Source organism: Ambystoma mexicanum, chromosome 3p (assembly GCF_040938575.1).
Source record: "Ambystoma mexicanum isolate Mex_15411 chromosome 3p, UKY_AmexF1_1, whole genome shotgun sequence".
Classification (NCBI taxonomy): Eukaryota; Metazoa; Chordata; class Amphibia; order Caudata; family Ambystomatidae; genus Ambystoma; species Ambystoma mexicanum.
The window spans coordinates 988,043,087-988,063,102 of NC_090925.1; the positions used below are offsets into that span (position 1 = coordinate 988,043,087).

Here is a 20,016-nt window from a genome sequence, read left to right on the forward strand (position 1 = left end):
GCAACAGTAATCATCTCCTCCACTATTAAAATTGCCAAAGCCTTTGTGGGTGTGATATGGAAGAAACTTTCTCTTTTTTTCAGATAATTCCAAACCAGAGGTAATCGGGACGATACTTTTATTAAGCTAACTATGCTCTCTCTCGCAAAGACCAGAAGGTGTTAACTTTCTTTTTTTTAAGACAGACCTTCAATTCTTTTTTTAAAAAATGTAAGTTGTTGCATAATGCATAATTACAGTATTGCTACTCTAAAACACAGCACTGTCTCCATGTTTTGCAGTAGGTTTAAGTTGGTGTATCTAAATCTCAAAGTGTAAACTAGATTTAATTTTGTTTTACAAAGGTAGAGGGCGCTCCTCTCTCGCAAGAACAGACATGATAACCTGTTCAGTGGTTATTAACCACTTGAGAGTTCGCAGCCACTGCTTTTACTCACTGTGCCTTTCACAGATGGGAAATATCCATTTGCATATCAGTCTTTGTCCTGCCCAGGGGCAGTCCAGCACCGAAATACAATGGCAATTCCAATCTGAACGAGAGTACCACCAGCAACCCCATACACGTGTTTCACCCTTGTTGGGGATCATCAGTGAGGTGAAGCTGATGCCTCTCTAAGCACAGTGAGAGGGAGACCACGTCTGGTTGCCCCCAGGAGACCTAGGGTTACCAATCCCAGGTTCCTTAAAAAATAGTTTTACAAAGGTAGCGGGCGCTCCTCTCTCGCAAGAACAGACATGATAACCTGTTCAGTGGTTATTAACCACTTGAGAGTTCGCAGCCACTGCTTTTACTCACTGTGCCTTTCACAGATGGGAAATATCCATTTGCATATCAGTCTTTGTCCTGCCCAAGGGCAGTCCAGCACCGAAATACAATGGCAATTCCAATCTGAACGAGAGTACCACCAGCAACCCCATACACGTGTTTCACCCTTGTTGGGGATCATCAGTGAGGTGAAGCTGATGCCCCTCTAAGCACAGTGAGAGGGAGACCACGTGTATGGGGTTGCTGGTGGTACTCTCGTTCAGGTTGGAATTGCCATTGCATTTCGGTGCTGGACTGCCCCTGGGCAGGACAAAGACTGATATGCAAATGGATATTTCCCATCTGTGAAAGGCACAGTGAGTAAAAGCAGTGGCTGCGAACTCTCAAGTGGTTAGTAACCACTGAACAGGTTATCAGGCCTTGTTCTGTCGAGAGAGGGGCGCCCGCTACCTTTGCAAACTAGATTTAATTTTGTTCTGGAAAGTACATCATATTGATGAGTGAACCTTTGAAACTGTATATGATCACAGGACCAAATGCATTAGATGGTAAACCTAGGTCTGTGACCTGCTGGTTGCATATATATTTGCCCCTGCTGCTCAACCCATGAGATGATTCCAAACTCCTTGACATTCTATCTTATCACCCTGTTGCTTTATACCAACTCCCCTGAAAGCGAGATTTCTGCTAAGTTCTCTGCCTGCTACACCATCCACTCTGCTTAGTCACTTATGTTCTTTCCTCCTATATAGTGAATACACAAAGTAATGATCAATAGGTGCATCCATTCTGTACATCTATAGATCTACTGCATACCATAGACTATTTAGCCTCCAGAGCTCGTTTTGCTCCACAATTATGATTGCATTATATATTAGCACCTGCGGGAGAGAGTTAGCCAATCCAGAGGCTGGGAACGCCTGTGGAATCTGCAAGTAGCTGCCTGCATTTCAGGCCGGGTAGCTGCGCCTGTGCACAGCCTTCAATTGGAGCTGGTGCCCAGGCCATGTCTCCACTGGAATGCCACATCTCAACCCCCTGCTCACTCACCTGCACACCACCTTGCTCGCATTCAGGTCATAGAAATACTTATTTCCAATTGCTAACATATGGGTAATTTCTTTTTAAGGGAAGCATGAATTGTGCAGAGCTTGGTTCCCTTAAAAAAAAAAAAGTATCAGAACTCCAGATGGCACCTCGGAGTGCTAAATATCGCTTTCAAGGATGCGCAGGGCTAGAATGCTGCACTTGTGATTACCTGATTTGGGCTTGAGGACTGTTAACGGCCCACCCTCAAAAGGTGGTAATTAACGCTATATTGAAAACAGCTGATATCAATGACAGGCAAGGGACATCTTTGTCCACTCAAAGTATACAATTACCACCCTGCCTGCTGTAAAATTATACTACATACTTAGTTTCAGGCTATGTATTCCTTTAACATTGTTAACTGTTTGGCTTTATTAAACTTTTGAACTTCTCCTTACACAGCAACTGGTGGGTCAGCATACAATATAAAGGGCACTGCCCTGTGCAACACTGACTGCAACCAGCTGCACAGAGCCTTGCACTGAAAAATGTTTTGGGATTTTGGAGATTTGTATCATATCTATTTATTTATGTGCATTCCCACACCTAACCTTTTACATTTTACAGACACTCCTCCTCTCACTAATGTATTTCAGCGGTACACAAAAACGCTGTATTGTTGCTAATTTTATGTCTTGGGTACAAATAATTTCTTGTGACACTTGAATTAGGAGTACAAATTGGCTAATCAAATACTTTTGTTTGCTAATAAAGGAAACTTTAATTAACAAATTCTGCTAATACATTTTTGAAAAATAATGTACGCCTTGACTTGTTAGTTTCCATTCAATACCACAATCACTTTGTTTAAAGATTACTCCTTTTAGTATGCCTTCCAAAGGAAAAATAGACCTTACTCTTTTTCACTCTCGGCTGTAACAAAAATAAAGCAGGAAGGTAATCAAGAAATCCATTTTGAATCTTTGGTTAATCTCTCAGCCGTTACAGTACACTTTACTGTACAACATCACCCAATTCATGAACATGTGTGAGTACCATACAAACTGCCTCATTACGAGTTTGGCGGTAACACTATTACCGCTGCATTTAATGGTCTGCTAAATCACGGGTTTGGCAGGATTTACCCCAAGCTCTGAGCTGGGAGCAAATCCGCAACGATTTTGCAGATTTTCAGTGCTATTACCGCGCGCTAATTCCGCCGGCAGTAGTAGCGCTGAAAATTCCCCATTGGGCCCAATGGGGAATTCGGAATTCCTGAATGGGCCCAATGGGGAATTGGGACTTAGCATTCCGCCAAACCCATGATCCGGCGCTAACAGCGCTGGGGGGTTTGCCAGTAACGCTAATAGCCCCAGCGGTAATACCTGGGGATACTGCCCAACTCGTGATGAGGCCCAAAGAGTGGACTTGCTTTTACATGGGAATATGTTTTTAACATCAATTTAACTTCTTTCAAACATTATTGAACTTAGACAATGCAGGGCTAAAACACCAACAACTCGGATACTGATAGCACACCCATAAACAGCACAATTCACAGAAAGTGACTTCTAGGATTGATCTCTTTTTGTAAGTAACACGTTATCCCACTGCATAGTATGCATTTTGGGTGTTTTTTGCAGTGGGAAGCCAAACAAACAGATGACATTAAACGATTAGCATTGTTTAACAACTGAACAATGAATATATATATACCCACTTTGTCTTTCTTTGTAAGGATTTGATAGCTAAAATAGTGTTAACAAAGGCTTTCTACATCGAGTACTCAAAACACATTTGCATTAAAAAACAGTTTTATTTTTTTATCCGTTATACTCTGATCAAGCAGTTTTTTCTAGAAAAATGTAATTAACATATTGTGCAACAACGATTAACAATTTTAAACTGTCTCTATAAATAAGCCTGTTTGAAAACACAAACATCACATTACAAATATAGGGAAAACAGGAAGATTCACTTAGATGTACAGCGATGCTTTACAGTCAGTGGTTTAGTACAACATACAAATAACTTTGTAAGTTGACACTCTTGTTCCATCTTATAAGAAAAATCACTCCAAAAAGACTTCCTCCTGGGAAGGACAAATGTGTTCTACTGTACGGTATGATGAAAACATGTTCTATAGACGCTGCATCATCTTTATTCGTCCACCATAAGACTAAGATGCATATATACACATATATTGTCTTCTATAGCTGCATAGGAACTATGTGCACAGTGAGTCTGGTCTTCCCAGAAGAAGTATGTCATCCCTTGGGAAGAAGAAATAATAAACGTGGAAAGATTTCTTTGTAGCAGTTCCTCTTCAGTCACCTTCTGAAAAAGAAATCATAAAATCAGTTTAGAGTTTGTTCTTACTCATTCTGTAGGTTTCTCCTTAATGCAGGCCAACCCCAAAATTGAAGTGATTCTCATGTAACTATATGGAAACAATAGAGTGCAATAAGTGTCCCCATAACAAAACATTTAAAGAGGGTCAATGAAAAATTGACATATATAATTTAAACAAATAAAATTGGACAATGAGATACAAGCAAGATTTCCTTTCGTACTCACGCAGGTGCAGCTACATACAAAGATCAGCATGCATACTTGCTTTTCATCTTTCCTTGGTGATGGTTCGAGTGTTGTTGGCCAAAATACATTTAGTAAAACAGCCAGCATTTCATAGGGTAAGAAACTCGTGGTGGCAACAGTAAAGACAGACACAAGTGATCACAGTTCAAGGGTGTTTATTAAACTGTATAAATGGGCGAGAAAAACGCCTCATTAAACCTAAATCTAAGATGGGAGCAAGCTACGACCATCAAATAATAAAGCAATCCTAGTGGTGTCTTGTCAAATAAAAGAACAAGTTACTTTCTTACCTGGTAACGTTCTTTCGATGGGATGGTCCGACGACGTATTCCATATCTATGACATGTAATCACCACAGCTGTGCTGCTTCGGAAACTTTTTTCGGCGTCTGCGTCCTGCGTCGATGCGCCGTCGTCGAGGACCTCGTCCGACGTCATCCGATGTGATAAGTAGGACGCACGACGCCCGTAGCCTCAGTTGTAGTTTTTTCCCCCAGAACGTGTGACATTAGTCAACTGCCAGTCAGACACAAAGCCTTGCGGAACGTAAGCTGCAATCGCAAAAGAAATTCTGCAGCGGGGAAGGCAGGGCGGGAGCGATATGGAATACGTCGTCGGACCATCCCATCGAAAGAACGTTACCAGGTAAGAAAGTAACTTGTTCTTCGAGGGGATTGGATCCTCCGACGTATTCCATATCTATGACAGACTCCCAAAGCAAGGAGGAGGGAAAGAATTTAGAATCAATATTTACAATTGCCAATCAAATAGCAGAGCAAAGGACCGCCTTGCCAAAGGCCAGATCCTGTCCTCGGATGGAATCGAGGGAATAGTGACGTACAAATGTATGTACTGAAGCCCAGGTGGCTGCATCACAGATGTTGCGAATAGGAACACCCCTCTGCAGGGCAGTAGATGCAGCCACACCCCTGGTAGAATGGGCCCGCAAGCCAGCCGGTGGGTCCTTACCCGCCAAGCGGTAACACTCCGAGATGGCTAAAATAATCCAGCGAGACAAAGTCTGTTTCGTCACAGCTTGCCCCAAACGCTTTCCAGCGTAACCAATAAAGAGTTGATCGTCCACTCTGACCCGGGACATGCGTGAAACATAAAAGCCTAAAGCTCTCCTAGGATCAAGCCTATGGAGCCTCTCCTCTTCCTTACCAGGATGCGGAGGAGGATAGAATGCCGGAAGAACAACCTTCTGGGCCAAATGAAATTCCGTCACTACCTTCGGAAGAAAAGAAGGACGAACTCTAAGGACAACCCTGTCCTTGTGAAATACAGTGAAGGGTGGCTTAACTGAAAGTGCCCGAAACTCACTCACTCTGCGAGCGGAAGTAACCGCAACTAAAAACACAGTTTTCAGAGTTAACAGCCTCAAAGGGCAAGAATGTAAAGGCTCAAACGGAGCACCCATAAGAAACTTAAGAACAAGGTTTGAATCCCAACCGGGCACCAGGAAAGGTGACGGAGGAAACACATTAGTGAGCCCTTTCAGAAACTGTGAAATTAAAGGGATTTTAAATAAGAACACTCTTCAGACGAGCGCTTAAAGATGGACAGCGCCGCCAGGTAACCTTTTAATGGTACCCACTTGCAAGCCCCTGTGGGCCAAAGAAAGTAAAAAGGACAGAACCATGGGGATGTCACATGCAAAAGGATCCACATTCTGAACTCTGCACCAGTCGCAGAACTTACGCCAACGGTACAGAGACTTTGTTGCTGGCCTTCGGGCCGAAAGCAACACCTCCATCACGTCTTCAGGGAGGTCCCAATCCTTATACCTCAACCTTTCAGAAGCCAAGCGTGAAGGTTGAGGGATCTGACCTCTGGATGGAGAACCTGCCCCCCCTCCCGTGAGAGCAGATCGTCTCGGTAGGGAAGACGACGTGGATGGCAGATGGACAAGTCGAGAAGGTCCGGGTACCACGTCCTCCGAGCCCACGCCGGAGCAATGAGGATCATCCGGGAACCGAACTTCCGTAACCTCCGCAGCACTTGCGGGATGACGGGGACTGGAGGAAACGCGTACAGCAGCGGGAATGACCACTCCACCACAAACGCGTCTCCCAAGGCTCCTTTTGGAGGAAATTTCCGCGAGCAAAACCTTTCGCACATCCGGTTGACACTGGAGGCGAAGAGATCCACTTGAGAGGTCCCCCAAAGGGCGAAGATCTCCAGGAGAATCTCCTGAGCCAACTCCCACTAGTGAGAGATCGCGCTCTGCCTGCTCAGAGCGTCCGCCGTCACGTTTTCGTCTCCGGCCAGATGAACTGCCAAGATTGAAACTTCCTGCTGGATGGCCCAGAACTCGAGTTGCATCGCCTCCCTGCACAGAGTAAGTGACCCTGCCCCCCCCCCCCCCTTATTGTTGAGGTAGTGCATGGCCACTCTGTTGTCCGTCAGGATCATGACACTCTTTCCTCGCACAGTCGGCAGAAAAGCCTTCAGGGCTAGCCTGACGGCCCTCAGCTCCAACAGATTGATATGGAGTCTGGACTCCGACGGAGACCAACGACCGCTGACTGTCAGCCCGTTGGCATGAGCTCCCCATCCCGTGAGGGATGCATCCGTCACGATCGTCACCTCTGGCCAGGGAAGCCAAAATGGAGCCCCCTTCATCAAGTTGCCTTCGACGGCCCACCACAGAAGGTCCCGGGCGACCGAGGGCAGCACCTGAACCGGGTCCGACATCCTGCCGGAGGACTGCGACCATTGCGTCTTGAGTGCCCACTGCAAAGATCTCATCCGCAGGCGAGCCTCTGGCACCAGAAGAATGCAGGATGCCATGAGGCCGAGCAACCTCAAGAACTGGAACGCCAGGAGCGTCTGGGCATGCTGAAACTTGTGCACCATCTGCTGAATGTGAAGAGCCCTCACCTGGGGAGGAAAACACTGCCCCAGGGAAGTGTCGAGCACTGCTCCGATGTACTGGAGCCACTGTGTTGGCGTCAAATGGGACTTCTTTAAATTGAGGGAGAAGCCCAGCCTGTGAAGGGAGTGGCAGGTGACGGACAGATGATCCAGGACTTGCTCGGGAGAGCTCCCCCTGATCAACCAATCGTCCAGGTAGGGGTAGACGTGAATCCCCCCTTGCCTGAGATGCGCTGCCACCACCACCATGAGCTTGGTGAAAACCCTCGGGGCGGAGGTCAATCCGAACGGCAGGACCCAAAACTGAAAGTGCGAGTCGCCAACCGCGAACCTCAGGTACTTCTTGTGCTTGGGATGGATCAGCACATGGAAGTAAGCATCCTTGAGGTCGAGTGACACCAACCAGTCCTGAAGCTGAAGAGCCTGGAGGACTTGAGAGAGTAACCTTCTTGAACTTGTCCTTCCTGAGGAGTTTGTTCAAACCGCGCAAGTCCATGATGGGTCTCAATCCCCAATCTTTCTTCAAAATCAAAAAATAAGGGGAATACCATCCCTTGTTCCTCTCCGCTACAGGCACCAGTTCTATGGCGCCTTTCTCCAGCAGGGCTTGAATTTCCTGCGCAAGGAGCGGATCCGGACTCTGCAAAGAGAGGTTCCCCAGTGGATTGTCGCGAGGCCTGTGCCGAAAGGGAAGACAGTAGCCGTGGGTTATGATCTCCAGAACCCACACATCTGAAGTAATGGCTTGCCACTCTACAAGATGCTGCGCCAGCCTTCCCCCAACCGGCGAACCATGGGACATGGCCTCATGACTGAGTGGGAGCGGCTGCGGCGTTACCTGAGGGCAAAGAGGCAACTGCGCGAGCGGCCTTGGCACCACGGGTACCCTGTCGTCCACCTCTGGTACCCCTGCGTTGGCCTCTTTGACTGCCAGCTCCTCTCGCTTTACTGAAGGATGAGTAATAGTGAAAGGAACCACCCCTCCACTGCTGTCCCCTAGGACGAAAAGGCGGAGGTTGGCGAACTGCAGCGCCCAACGACTTCGCTGCAGCTTTTGAGGTCTGCAACCTCTCAAGGCTCTCGTCAGCCTTGCTGCCAAAAAGGTGTTCACCGTCAAAGGGCATGTTGAGGAGCCGGGACTGCACATCAGGAGCAAACCCCGACTTCCGCAACCACGCAAACCTGCGTATCACGGTGCTCGCCGCCATGGACCAACTGACGCATTCAGCTAAGTCCAAGCCCGACTGAACGGACTCACACATGGCATCCTTACTATCCTGGACCACAGCAAGGAAACCATCCCGTTCGTCCCCTTCGGGAATATGTTCAGCCGCTAACGCAACACAGTTCCACAGAGTGTGTGTGAAACGAGACAAGGCACAAATGGAGTTGGCCGCCTGAAGCGCCATACCACCAGAAGAAAACACTTTCTTCGCCAAGCCATCAAAACATTTGTCGTCCCTATCAGGAGGGATGGTAGGGTACGACGCCTGCTTTGCCGGGGCCGCCTGCACCACCAAACTCTCCGGAGTGGGGTGCCTGGTCAAGTAGCAGGGGTCGCTACTGGCTGGACGGTATTTTCGCGACAAGGATCTGCCCACCGCCGGGAGACTCTCCGGAGCAGTCCAAGCCGCCGCCACCCTTCTCTGTAAAGCCATATGGAACGGCAGTACCGGGTCAGTTGGGGGACCAACATCAAGGATGTCCGTCAGATCATCCTGCACAAACTCCCCTGGGGGAGCAGACCATCCCAAGTACTCAGAAACCCTAGCCATAAGGCGCCGGTACGAGGAATCGGCATGAGAGCCAGGCTCAGGCCTACATAACTCCACCTCCGGAGAGGTGTCCAGTCCACTGGCATCATGCAGTGACTGCCTCAAATCGTCAAACTGACTATGGCCCGAGACAATTTCATCTGGAACCTGACTAGGAACCAGGCCATCCGAATCCTCATCCGCCTCTGAAATATATTCCAGGTGGCGAAAAGAAGGCACCCGAGAGTGCTTGCTCTTAACCAGAGCCTTCCTAGGGGGTTCCCCCGTGCCACGGGGTACCTCTGACACGAAAGGCATCGAGCGAATCGGTGCCGATGTCGAGAGAACAGGCATCGGCGTCGAGAGGATCAGCGTCGACGTCGAGGAAATCGGCGTCAACGTCAGATGCAGCGCCGCCAGCATCGGCGGCGTCGACACAGCCCTCGAAGCCGGAGCCCCGAGCGTGTCCCTCGACGACCTGAGCGTCGACGGCTTTGACGACTTCCTCGAACCCGGAGCCTCGAGAAAGCCTGTCGACGCCTCAGACGTCGATGTCTTCCTCGAAGACCTCACAGGTGCACACGGTCTTGAACGCGTCGAGGACCGGGACCTGCAATGGGTACGTCGAGAATGAGTCTCCTTGTCCGAACGGGACCTCTCCCGTGACTCGTGCCGACCACTCTTGCGAGCGGTGTCTCTCGACCTCTCACGACCGACCCCACTCGGGGGCGCGGACGGCTTAGTACCCTGCGACTCAAGAATCGCCAGCATTTTCTTCCCGAAGGAAGCCCATTCCTCCGGCGTCGCACGGCTGGTGGGGTAAGCGACGTGCCGGGCAGAGTCCTCCGGAGAGGACCTGGAAGACGACCGGTGTCGGCGCTTCCGAGAATGCCTCGAAGAGGCTGAGGAGTGGCGAGACCGACTCCTAGAAGGAGACCCACGAGACTTCCGATGATGACGCGGAGAGTCACCTCTCGAATCATCCGTCGAAAGCCCCGCAGACTTCGACTTCCGGGGCTTGGACACCCGACCTACCGACAACTTCTTCTTACGTTCGCGTAAGGCTTTGGACGTGAGTGACTGGCAGTCGATACAGTCATCCGTGTCGTGGGCCTCCCCGAGGCACCAGAGGCAGGCGTTGTGCGAGTCCGTCACCGACATCTTGGACCCACACTCCCCGCACTTCTTGAAACCCGGACGCGGGGTCGAAGACGAAGTAGAAGACATCTTCACACAAAGGATTTTCACAAAACGAACAGGTTCGAAGAACCGAGAAGAACAGAACTCCAAAGAGTCGAGGCGTTAACCGAGAATCACGAAGCAACACGTTCGCGGAAAAACGGAACTGAGGCTACGGGCGTCGTGCGTCCTACTTATCACATCGGATGACGTCGGACGAGGTCCTCGACGACGGCGCATCGACGTCATCGATGCAGGACGCAGAAAAAAGTTTCCGAAGCAGCACAGCTGTGGTGATTACATGTCACAGATATGGAATACGTCGGAGGACCCAATCCCCTCGAAAGGGCCTATACTAAAAGAAACTATTGCCAATCCTTACTGCTAAGTTACAAAATAGTGTTCATCAGAAAAGAAAGAAGTGTTCACTAAATGATAAGTGAGGATGGTATCACTGGGGTCTCCCTTCCCCAGGTATTTTAGCATGGGACAAAGCAGGACTCTCGAGCACAGCACACTCCTGGGCTTCTTCAGCACAAGCTTACAGTTAGTTTCCAAATTATCAGGGCCTTCTGTGGCCAAGCCTCTTTTACACCAAGTCTCTTGCCTCAGAGGGAAATGCGCCAAAAGACTATCCATTTGTACGCACGAGGAGCGGGGGTGCCCCCCGCTCTCCACGTTCGGCATTTTTGGATTTGGAGTTGCCCCCCGCATAGGGGAATAAAGTAAAAAAATTAATTTTAAAAAAGTAAACGACCCTGCGGCGCCGGTTCCCAAGCATGTAAGTGTTGCAGGAAGTCGGCGCCCCACAACAAGCAAGTGGATTTGTGGGGTATGTTTGAGGAGGCATTTGCTTTGGGTTGTTTAACCGTAACGGTCAAGTTATCTACGGTCTTTTCGGCCGCAAACCTTTCTGTTATGGGCAAACAACCCAAATCCACCTCAGAGGGCATGATGCACTATAAACAACAAAATAAAAAGTTCCTTTCAGTTAACCGGGCTCCAATGCTTTTGCAACGTGGGTCTCCCTCAGTCGGGTTCTCTACAGCCTTTCGTTGCAAGATCTCAGCAACTTGTAACATTCAAGAGTCTCAATGTCTTTTTAAACAACCGTTCATTGTGAACATGACTCAGCCGGGTTCATGCTTGTCGACACAATGTAACAACATTTTGCTCTCATTCACAGGCATCCCTCAGCTAGGTTCACATTTACCAGTTTAACACAGATTCATTTCCCTTTGCTTTTTCTAGCCCCTAGTCATGCTTTCTTTCAAGCCTCCAGTCAGGCTTTCCACATTTATCGTTCATACAGCGTTTTCCCTCAGCCGGGCGCACACGTCTGTATTACAATGTCACAACTTTGTTAATGGGTTAAGGACTTTTGATTGTACAAGGGATTTTGGCTTGACCCCTGTATGACCACCTTAACTCTATATGCTGGCCTTTTGCTACGGCCTCTGGTTACTATATTATTCACACGAAAAGGGGACCAGCCAGTGTCATTCGAATGGACCTAATGTGGCGCCAGACCGCTCTACGACTGGTCTTTTGATGGGTTTTAAAAGTTCAGTAGCACACAAGTTCTTTGTTCATAACAAGTTGACGTTTGCAACCTTCGCTCAACACCATCTGGTTTTACTATTGGTTCTACCTCCAACTGACCGGCTGTGCTGACAACCTTGTCATTTCTTGTCTCTGGAGTCATGGACTGTACCACGGTAGCAAGCGAGCCTCCCTGCCTTGGTTATCAGTGCGGGTGGGTTGTGCACCGTGGACATCTGTTACACCAGACGTCGGCTGTAGTTCCTGGTCTTATGAAGCCTTTCACAGAGGCTTTGCGGGCTTGGGTCGAAAAGGGCAAGGGCACTTCCCTCCTTGTTGTCCTTTCCGGTCTCACCGCCTTTCTTCTCCGTTTGAACTGCCGCCCTGCAATAGCTGCCTCCTCGTGCGTTTGTCCTTGCTCAAAGTGTGCTCTTGTGCTCCACCTTTTATTCTTTGGGAAGGAATAAGGGCCGTCAAGTGTGTGTAGGTATTGTTAATTGACTGACTCTGCCTGACCCTTGTGTTGGGACAAGTCAGGTAAACGGCTCTGGTGTTAGTCTGTTGCCTTCCACGGTGTAAGAAAGTGTTTGTGTCAGAAAATGGAGGGTGGGGGCGAGGGGACTCACTTTAAGGTAACCTGGGCAGGGTTACGCCTCATTTTGTCCATAGGTTAGTTTCTCCCACCCAGAAAGCGTGTTGGGTCATAGACTGGTTGGTGGCAGCTGTCTGATTATTTGCTACACCACTCTTTACCACAGTATTAAGTACTTGCTTTAAGCAAAGTCAGTACAAGTGCATTAGTTCTACAACCTGCCAACTTTCTTTGTGGTCCTTCTTTGCAGGCTTGCAACAATCAACAGGCACATTGGGCTTTCTGCCAGGGTGGGATCTTTGAAGAACTCCAAAAAGCATTTACGTTTGAATGGAAAACTCAGGATGAGCGTCTTTAAGGCACCTCAATCCACATCTACATGCGAGTGCTCATGAAAGTTGAGTTTGGTTGGCCAATCCGGATTAGATAGCTGCCAAAACTCTCAAAGATGCAGAGTTGGTAATTGGTGGGCACAACCCCTGTGTTCGAGTATATAACTAGGAAGATAAATGCTGGAGAGATGGGATGTTCATGAGAATCTTTGAGGCTGGCTTGACTGCCGATACTGATCTTCCTGATACGGAAACTCTGCCTTTATGTGCTGTAAATCTTGCTCCAAGCCCTTACACATTTTTCCATCCGATGATAATATCTGGACCCTCCATGTCTGCAACCTTGTGGTGCTCTTATGAAGCTTCCAGGACATGTGTAATCCCTGTACATAAGCTGGGTGACCGTGCTGCTTGGCTTTAACCTGAAGGCATGTTGCTGCTCAAATCCATCTGCTCCTTTGTGGGTGGGATATCCTGGCTCGAAACTCTGCAGCTGCGTCTTGCCGCGGGACTTCCCGGCATCCTTTCCTGAGCACTTTCCCTTCACTGGAGCATCTTTCTGAACCGCTTTAAAGGGTCACTACTGATCTTCCTGGCTGATGCTTTAACAGTTGTGTCCAACTGTTCAAAGGGTCCCCCTTGGAGCGGGTCATTTCATTGGTTGTATTTTTGTTGCCCACCAATTTGCCATGGCTCTGGTTGATGATCCAGCATCAGGAACTTGCATTACAAACAAAATTAAATCCTGTTGTCAAAACTGATCTCTGTACCCAGGACTCCATGGTTTCGACTACGTCCACTGGCCCTGGACGTATTGTTGAGATCTTCTTACTTTGGATCCATTGATGGTCTCATCGTCTTGGGGCTTCATCTACAGTCATACTTCAAGCCCACCCTCACCAAAATGCTCACTGCTGCGGTTCATCTAACTGGGGCCTGTAACTCTTCTTATGGGGTCCCCAAAACTCTCCAGGCTGAAAGTTGCCCTTTCTGCAGCTTGTGTGAAGAGTAGGTATACTTCTGGTGTCTTTCTGAACTTTATGGACAAACATTTGGAAACTATGTAAACTTCTTATAATTATTAACATACTTTACTAATAAATGGTACTAAATATATGTTTATATAGGAGTTTTCCATTTTTAGACATACTATTTGAATTTTAACACCTTCCCTTGATTAAAAAAAAAAAAACAATGTTTTTGATTTTAGTGAAGATAGAAACATTTGTCACAATATTTCCAACTTGTATCCCCCTCACCAAACGACCCATCCTAGTTCTTGCCCCTAAAAAGAATATTTTCCAAATTCCTTCACAACTGTTACTGATAAAGGTATACATGTGAACTGAATGAAGACCACATTTACCTTAATCTGAACTAGCCCTGCAACCAGCCCCTACCTCCAATGGTCACCCCCATGATGATCCAAACAAACAAATCTCAAATCTGTACATGTGTTGAGGAGCTGGAGATGCAAACAAAATGCAATTAGTTCTATTTAATGTAATTGCTTAGCTTTTCTCAGCCATTAACCCCATGGTGGAAGGTAATCCCTTTCCCAAAAATCAACTAAGCAGGCTCCAGCTGCTAATAAAACATAGTGCACCACGAGTGAGAGGCAGTGACCAAATGAGACCAACAACAGATTCTTGGGTATCAACTCTCTCGTAGCTTTGGATCCATGATAAGACCTATTGCTAATACCTTTGCACCTTTACACAATCCCACTACATGTGCATTACATAGCATTTTTGCCAAATTTCCTCCAACATTGCATATTCACACTCCTAAACAGTCCTGCCAGTCTACATGGTTGATAGAGCTTCAAACTCTAAAATTTGCATAGGTTAGAAAACAAAAAAACATTAGCCACTGCCTGACAGATTAAACTGTAATCCATATGCGGGAGGGAATACCAACTCGGCTTCACATTTTATTTTTGCTGCTTTGTCTCTCGGGCTCTCCCCTTCAAAGGGATTTTATATATTACAGAGATTAACCCATGTGTGCCAATTTAATGGTCTAACATGAAGACTTTGAAAGAAGTCAACTCCTGAGACACAAATCTCTTCCACTTACCCCCCGGTAGAACCCCCCCTTTAAGTGGAGAAATACAAAAACAGATAGCTGCCTTACTCCTAGGCTACGTTCTAGCCCTAAAATGTCAATAACTTTTCCCCATTTCCAGAGCTGTTCATACTTCTCGAAAGCAGCTTCAAAGCATCACCAATACTTTGCAGGATCACGTATCTAGGAAATTAAGGGAGGAGCCCACATACAACTAAAGGGAGCAAACAAGGTTGCAATTACCCCATTCAATCAACAATCTCCCCAAACCTGTCAAAAAGGACCAAACACTGGGTGCCCTTTGAGCACTTTAGGTGCAGCCTTTTGTGGGAGATAGCCATTCAACAATTTTAATTGGGCATAATATATGATTTTCAAGGTTAATCCATTGCTTCCCGTAGTGTTCCAGAGATAATCAACCACCATCAATCAACTGGGTGGCCCTTTATAACATTCCATATCAGGAAGTCCAGCTACTCCCCTAACCCAGTGCATTGACCACTTTCAAAGGAATCCTGGCTTTCCCATTGCTCAATAAGAATTTCTGAAAGGCCCTACTAATCTCTCCTAAAAACACTTGCAGGGCTTCAAAAGGTAACATGATATGATATGGCATTTATAACTAGCCTATACACAAGTGTTACAAGGCGCGACGAGGCAAGGGAGGGGAAACAGGGGAGACATGCAATGATCCTACTAGGCCAGGTGACATTGAGATAGCGCAAATGGAAGGGACGGGGGGAAGCGGAAAATTGCAGGTGGGAATGGGAGGGGGCAGTGCAGTACATAGGATAACAGTAAAATAAATAAAGACAATAAATAAAAGTGCGGCCAGCTGGTGGCAAGTGCAAGGGTAAGAGCAGACAACAGGGGTCAGTGCTAGTAGGGGCTGTAGGGATACAGCAACAGTCCCAGAGTGCAAGGGTTGCCAGGGTGACAGTGCAGGTGTGCAACTGGCGGGGAGGCAACTTGGGACCGAGATCAGAGGGTAGCCAGGTAAGCAGTGCAGTTTCATATTCAGCCAGTAGATCAACAAGGCAGAGGGGGAGAGAAAGCAGAAGCAAAGAGGAAGGTCTTGAGGTGCTTCCGGAACTGGAGTTGGTTCTCCTCAAGTTTCAGAGAGGCCCCAGCTGAAGAAAGAGATCTACCACCAACTCGCTGCTTGGAGAAGCGACTACCCCTGAGGGAGCTGGAGGCAGATGAGTGAAGAGCTCGAGAAGGAAGATATTTAGGAAGGGAGAGTTGAAGGTATTGAGTTCCCAGGCCCCAGAAGGCCTTGTGGACAATGCAGAGGGTTTTGAGCTTAATCCTTGCCACCAATGGGAGACAGTGCAAAGATTCAGTCCTGGAGAAATACGATCCCTGGGCTTCAGGCCTAGGACAAGTCTCGTAGTCCTGTTTTGGATGAGTTGCAGAGGGCAGAGAAGATTTAGAAAGAGGCTGTTACAGTAGTCCAGCCTAGAGAGAACCAGAGCTCTGGAGACAGAGAGCTTCTGGGGAAAGGAGAGGAAATGAAGAATACCTCTGAGGAGGTGCAGCTGGTAGTGTGACTTCTTGGAGACGTCAGAGATGTGAGGAGGGAAGGAAAGTGTGGAGTTGAAGATGACCCTGAGGTTTTTAGCCACACAGATGGGAACAGGAAGAGGGCCAAGAGAGGCCAGCCAGACAGTGACAGGAAAGGAGGGAGTAGGTTTGCCGATGAGAATATGATATGATATAAGGCATTTATAACGCGCCTATACACAAGTCTTTCAAGGCGCGACGAGGCAAGGGAGGGGAAACAGTGGGAAGACAGACAGACAACGATCCTAATAGGCCAGGTGCCATTCAGATCGCGTAAGTGCATGGGTAGGGAGAAAGGGAAAGTGCCTGGGGGAAGGGAGAGGAGGAAGTGCAGTGCATGGGATAGAAGAATAAATAAGATAAATAAAAGCGCCCAGATGGTGGCAAGTGCAGGGTAAGAGCAGAAATAAGTGCTTGTAGGGGGACTGTAGGGATACAGAAAACAGTCCCCAGGTGCAGAGGTTGCCAGGGGGGCAGGGCAGGTGTGCAAAAGCGGGGCCTAGCCCCAAGATCAGAAAGGGTGGCCAGGTAACCAGTGCAGTTTCAGCAAGGAATTTCAGCAGGGGAGAGAGGCAGAGAAAGCAGAAGGTTTTGAGGTGTTTCCGGAACCGGAGATGGTTCTCCTCAAGTTTCAGGGAGGCAGGAAGGCTGTTCCAGAGGGAGGCCCCTGCTGAAGAGAGAGATAGACCACCAACTCGTTGCTTGGAGAAGCGACTGACCCTCGGGGAGTTGGAGGCAGATGAGCAAAGAGCCCGAGAAGGAAGGTATTTGGGAAGAGAGTGTTGAAGGTATTGTGGGCCCCGGTCCCAGAAGGCCTTGTGGACAATGCAGAGGGTTTTGAACTTAATCCTTGCAGCCACTGGGAGCCAGTGCAGAGATTTCAGTCCTGCAGAGATACGATCCTTGGGCTTGAGGCCAAGGACAAGTCTCGCAGTCCTCTTTTGGATAAGTTGCAGAGGGCGGAGAGTAGAGGCAGGCAGATTAAGATAGAGACTCTTGCAATAGTCCAGCCTAGACAGAACCAGGGCTCTGTAGATGGTGAGCTTCTGGGGGAAGGAGAGGAAAGGAAGAATACCTCTGAGGAGGTGCAGCTGGTAGTGTGACTTCTTAGAGACGTCAGAGATGTGAGGCGAGAAGGAGAGTGTGGAGTCGAAGATGACCCTAAGGTTTTTAACCTTGCAGGTGGGAGCAGGAAGACGGCCAAGAGTGGCCAGCCAGAGAGCTGCAGGGAAGGAGGGAGTGTGTGTGCCGATTAGTAGAATCTCACTCTTACTGGCATTAAGGCAGAGGTCATTGGCGGCACACCACTCCTGGATAGCAGACAGACAGTCAGGGATGAGGGAAGGAGAGGAGGAGGGTAGCCTGAAAATGAGCTGGGTATCATCCACATAGCACTGAAAATTGGGACAGAAAGCGGCGATGCAGTGGGCAAAGAGTGCCAGGTATTGGTTGAACAGTCAAGGAGAGAGGTTAGATCCCTGGGGGACACCACAGGTAGAGAAAAAGATATCGGAGAGGAAAGACCCAAGTTAATCTCAGTCTTACTGGCATTAAGGCAGAGATCATTGGCGGCACACCACTCCTGGATGGCGGACAGACAGTAAGAGATGAGAGAAGGAGAAGAGGTGGTCGAAGGATGCATTAAAAAGGCAAAACAGAATCCAGGAGGAAATAACTAAAGCCAGGGCATTCTATAAAAATTCATTAAGCGCCAGGAAATCAAAACAGGCAGAGCAGGCCTTGTTAAACCTAGAAAGGGCAGCAGTAACAGGTAGTCAAAATACATTCTGGAGAACAGTTGCAGATGGCCTGACTATCAATGGTAAATCCTCAAATGATTTGACAGACCTAGTAGGCCAACCTACATGGATACAGCACTTCTCTGGACTGTACAATACGCAAACCCATGTTTTGAGAGTAACAAGGTCTAGACACTGATCAAACTTTAATTGGGAATGAAGATCTAATAACATCTAGATATGTTTTATAACATTATCCATTAGCGAAGTAGCAAAAGTATTAATAAGAACGGCAAATCTACGGGGCCGGATTCGGTCCCGATGGAGCACTTTAAATATGAAAGGCCGGTGTGGTTGCCTATAGCCACCACAATATTTAATATTATGATACAACACAAGACCATACCTAACTCTTGGAAGGAGGTGATTATAATACTCATTTTTAAGAAAGGTCAAAAATATGATCCTGCGTGCTACCAGCCAATTTCTCTAATTGATATCACAGCTAAGTGGTTTGACCAGGTATTTTACGGAAAGATAATGGATTGGTAGTAGATAATCGAATTCTATCAGATTAAATATGGTTTTTCGAGAGAGCATAGACACAACTGATCAAATAATGAACTTCAGTCTAATCCTGGACAAATCCGTGTGAAGATACAAACGCACAATATATCTGGGATATATGGACCTTTCAATGACATTTGATCGTATGAATCGGAATATGCTCTGGAATGGTTTGCGTACACTAGAATGTCAGAGGCGACTCTTCAAGTCTTGGGCGCAATGCACTCAAACATATCGGCAAGAGTGAGGTTGGGGAGCACAGGGAAAGTAACCCAGGCATGTCAAATATCTAGAGGAGTGAGACAAGGGTACATTTTAGCCCCATTACTCTTTTTACATAAACTCATTATTGTGTGCCTTTTTTACATTGACAAGTGATGTCCCCAAGATGGCAAGACAGAAGATATGCATGTTTTTGTACGCAGATGACGCTGTCCTGCTGGCAAGAACAAAGCATGCCCTTCAAATATTGGCTGATGGGTTTAACGATTTTATGGGACAAAAAGATCTAAAAATTAAATTTAGATGCATCTAAAGTAATGTGCATTGGAAGTAGTAAACCACTTGGGAATGCAGTATCAATTGAAGGCAAGAAAATTGACTGGGTTAGTTCCTTTTGCTACCTGGGTGTTGCTATTTCCCATGACATGAGGTGGGATTTGCCTATTAAAAACCAAACAACCAAGGCATTGCAGATCAACGACTCAATCCTGAGATCTAGTAAGGAAATAGGTGGGTTGCAAATTAAACCACACTGTTCGGATCTACAGAGCCAAATCAGTATCGCTGATGACACACGAGCAGACATTTGGGTGTATTACACTATGAAGGCAGTTCAAGTTAACAAAAATCAATTTCAAGGAAAATAATGGGCTTTCAATGTAACAACACACATATTGAGGACCATATAGCATTGCAACCATTCCTCTATTGTTTTCGACTATTGGGAAATTCCCATCTGACATTAACTAGACATCTGGTAGAAGACGCCATGTCCTCAGATATTTGCAGTATATCTCTTTGGCTAAAGTATATAAAATCTTCTCTGAACTCCCTTGGTCTCGCAAACTTCTTTATTAAGAAGCTAATTGTCAGTAAAGAAGAGCAGAAACCTTTGGTGGAAAGTTTTCTTTCCTTTAAAGCAAACTCTAGGATGGAAATTGAATTAAAAAAACTGCGTACCATTTCATCACAAAATATATCTAAGTCAAATTACGTTAAATGGTTTAAAAGTCTGAGAAAAAGGGCAAACTTCCTTCGTTTTAGAACAAACGTATTATTTGCAAAAGGCACAGTAGCATAATCAGAGTGACTCCACCAAAGAATGTAAATGCGGCACAATGCAGATGAACGACTTACGTTATTATGCCCTGTATGCGCAGACTTAAGGTAGAAACTCATCTTCCCAATAA

General features: G+C 47.2%; 1 protein-coding gene across 2 annotated transcripts in view; it reads right to left on the reverse strand.

The window, feature by feature from the left end:
• Positions 1-3,591: 3,591 nt before the first annotated feature.
• The window catches only part of ZHX3 (zinc fingers and homeoboxes 3), a 443,788-nt gene continuing 427,363 nt past the window's right edge, over positions 3,592-20,016 (reverse strand). For both annotated transcript variants that reach the window (XM_069652277.1, XM_069652278.1), the window contains one exon: positions 3,592-4,132. In XM_069652277.1, coding sequence (XP_069508378.1) covers positions 4,122-4,132 — 11 coding nt within the window. In that variant the 3' untranslated portion in view covers positions 3,592-4,121. The remainder of the gene's footprint in view (positions 4,133-20,016) is intronic.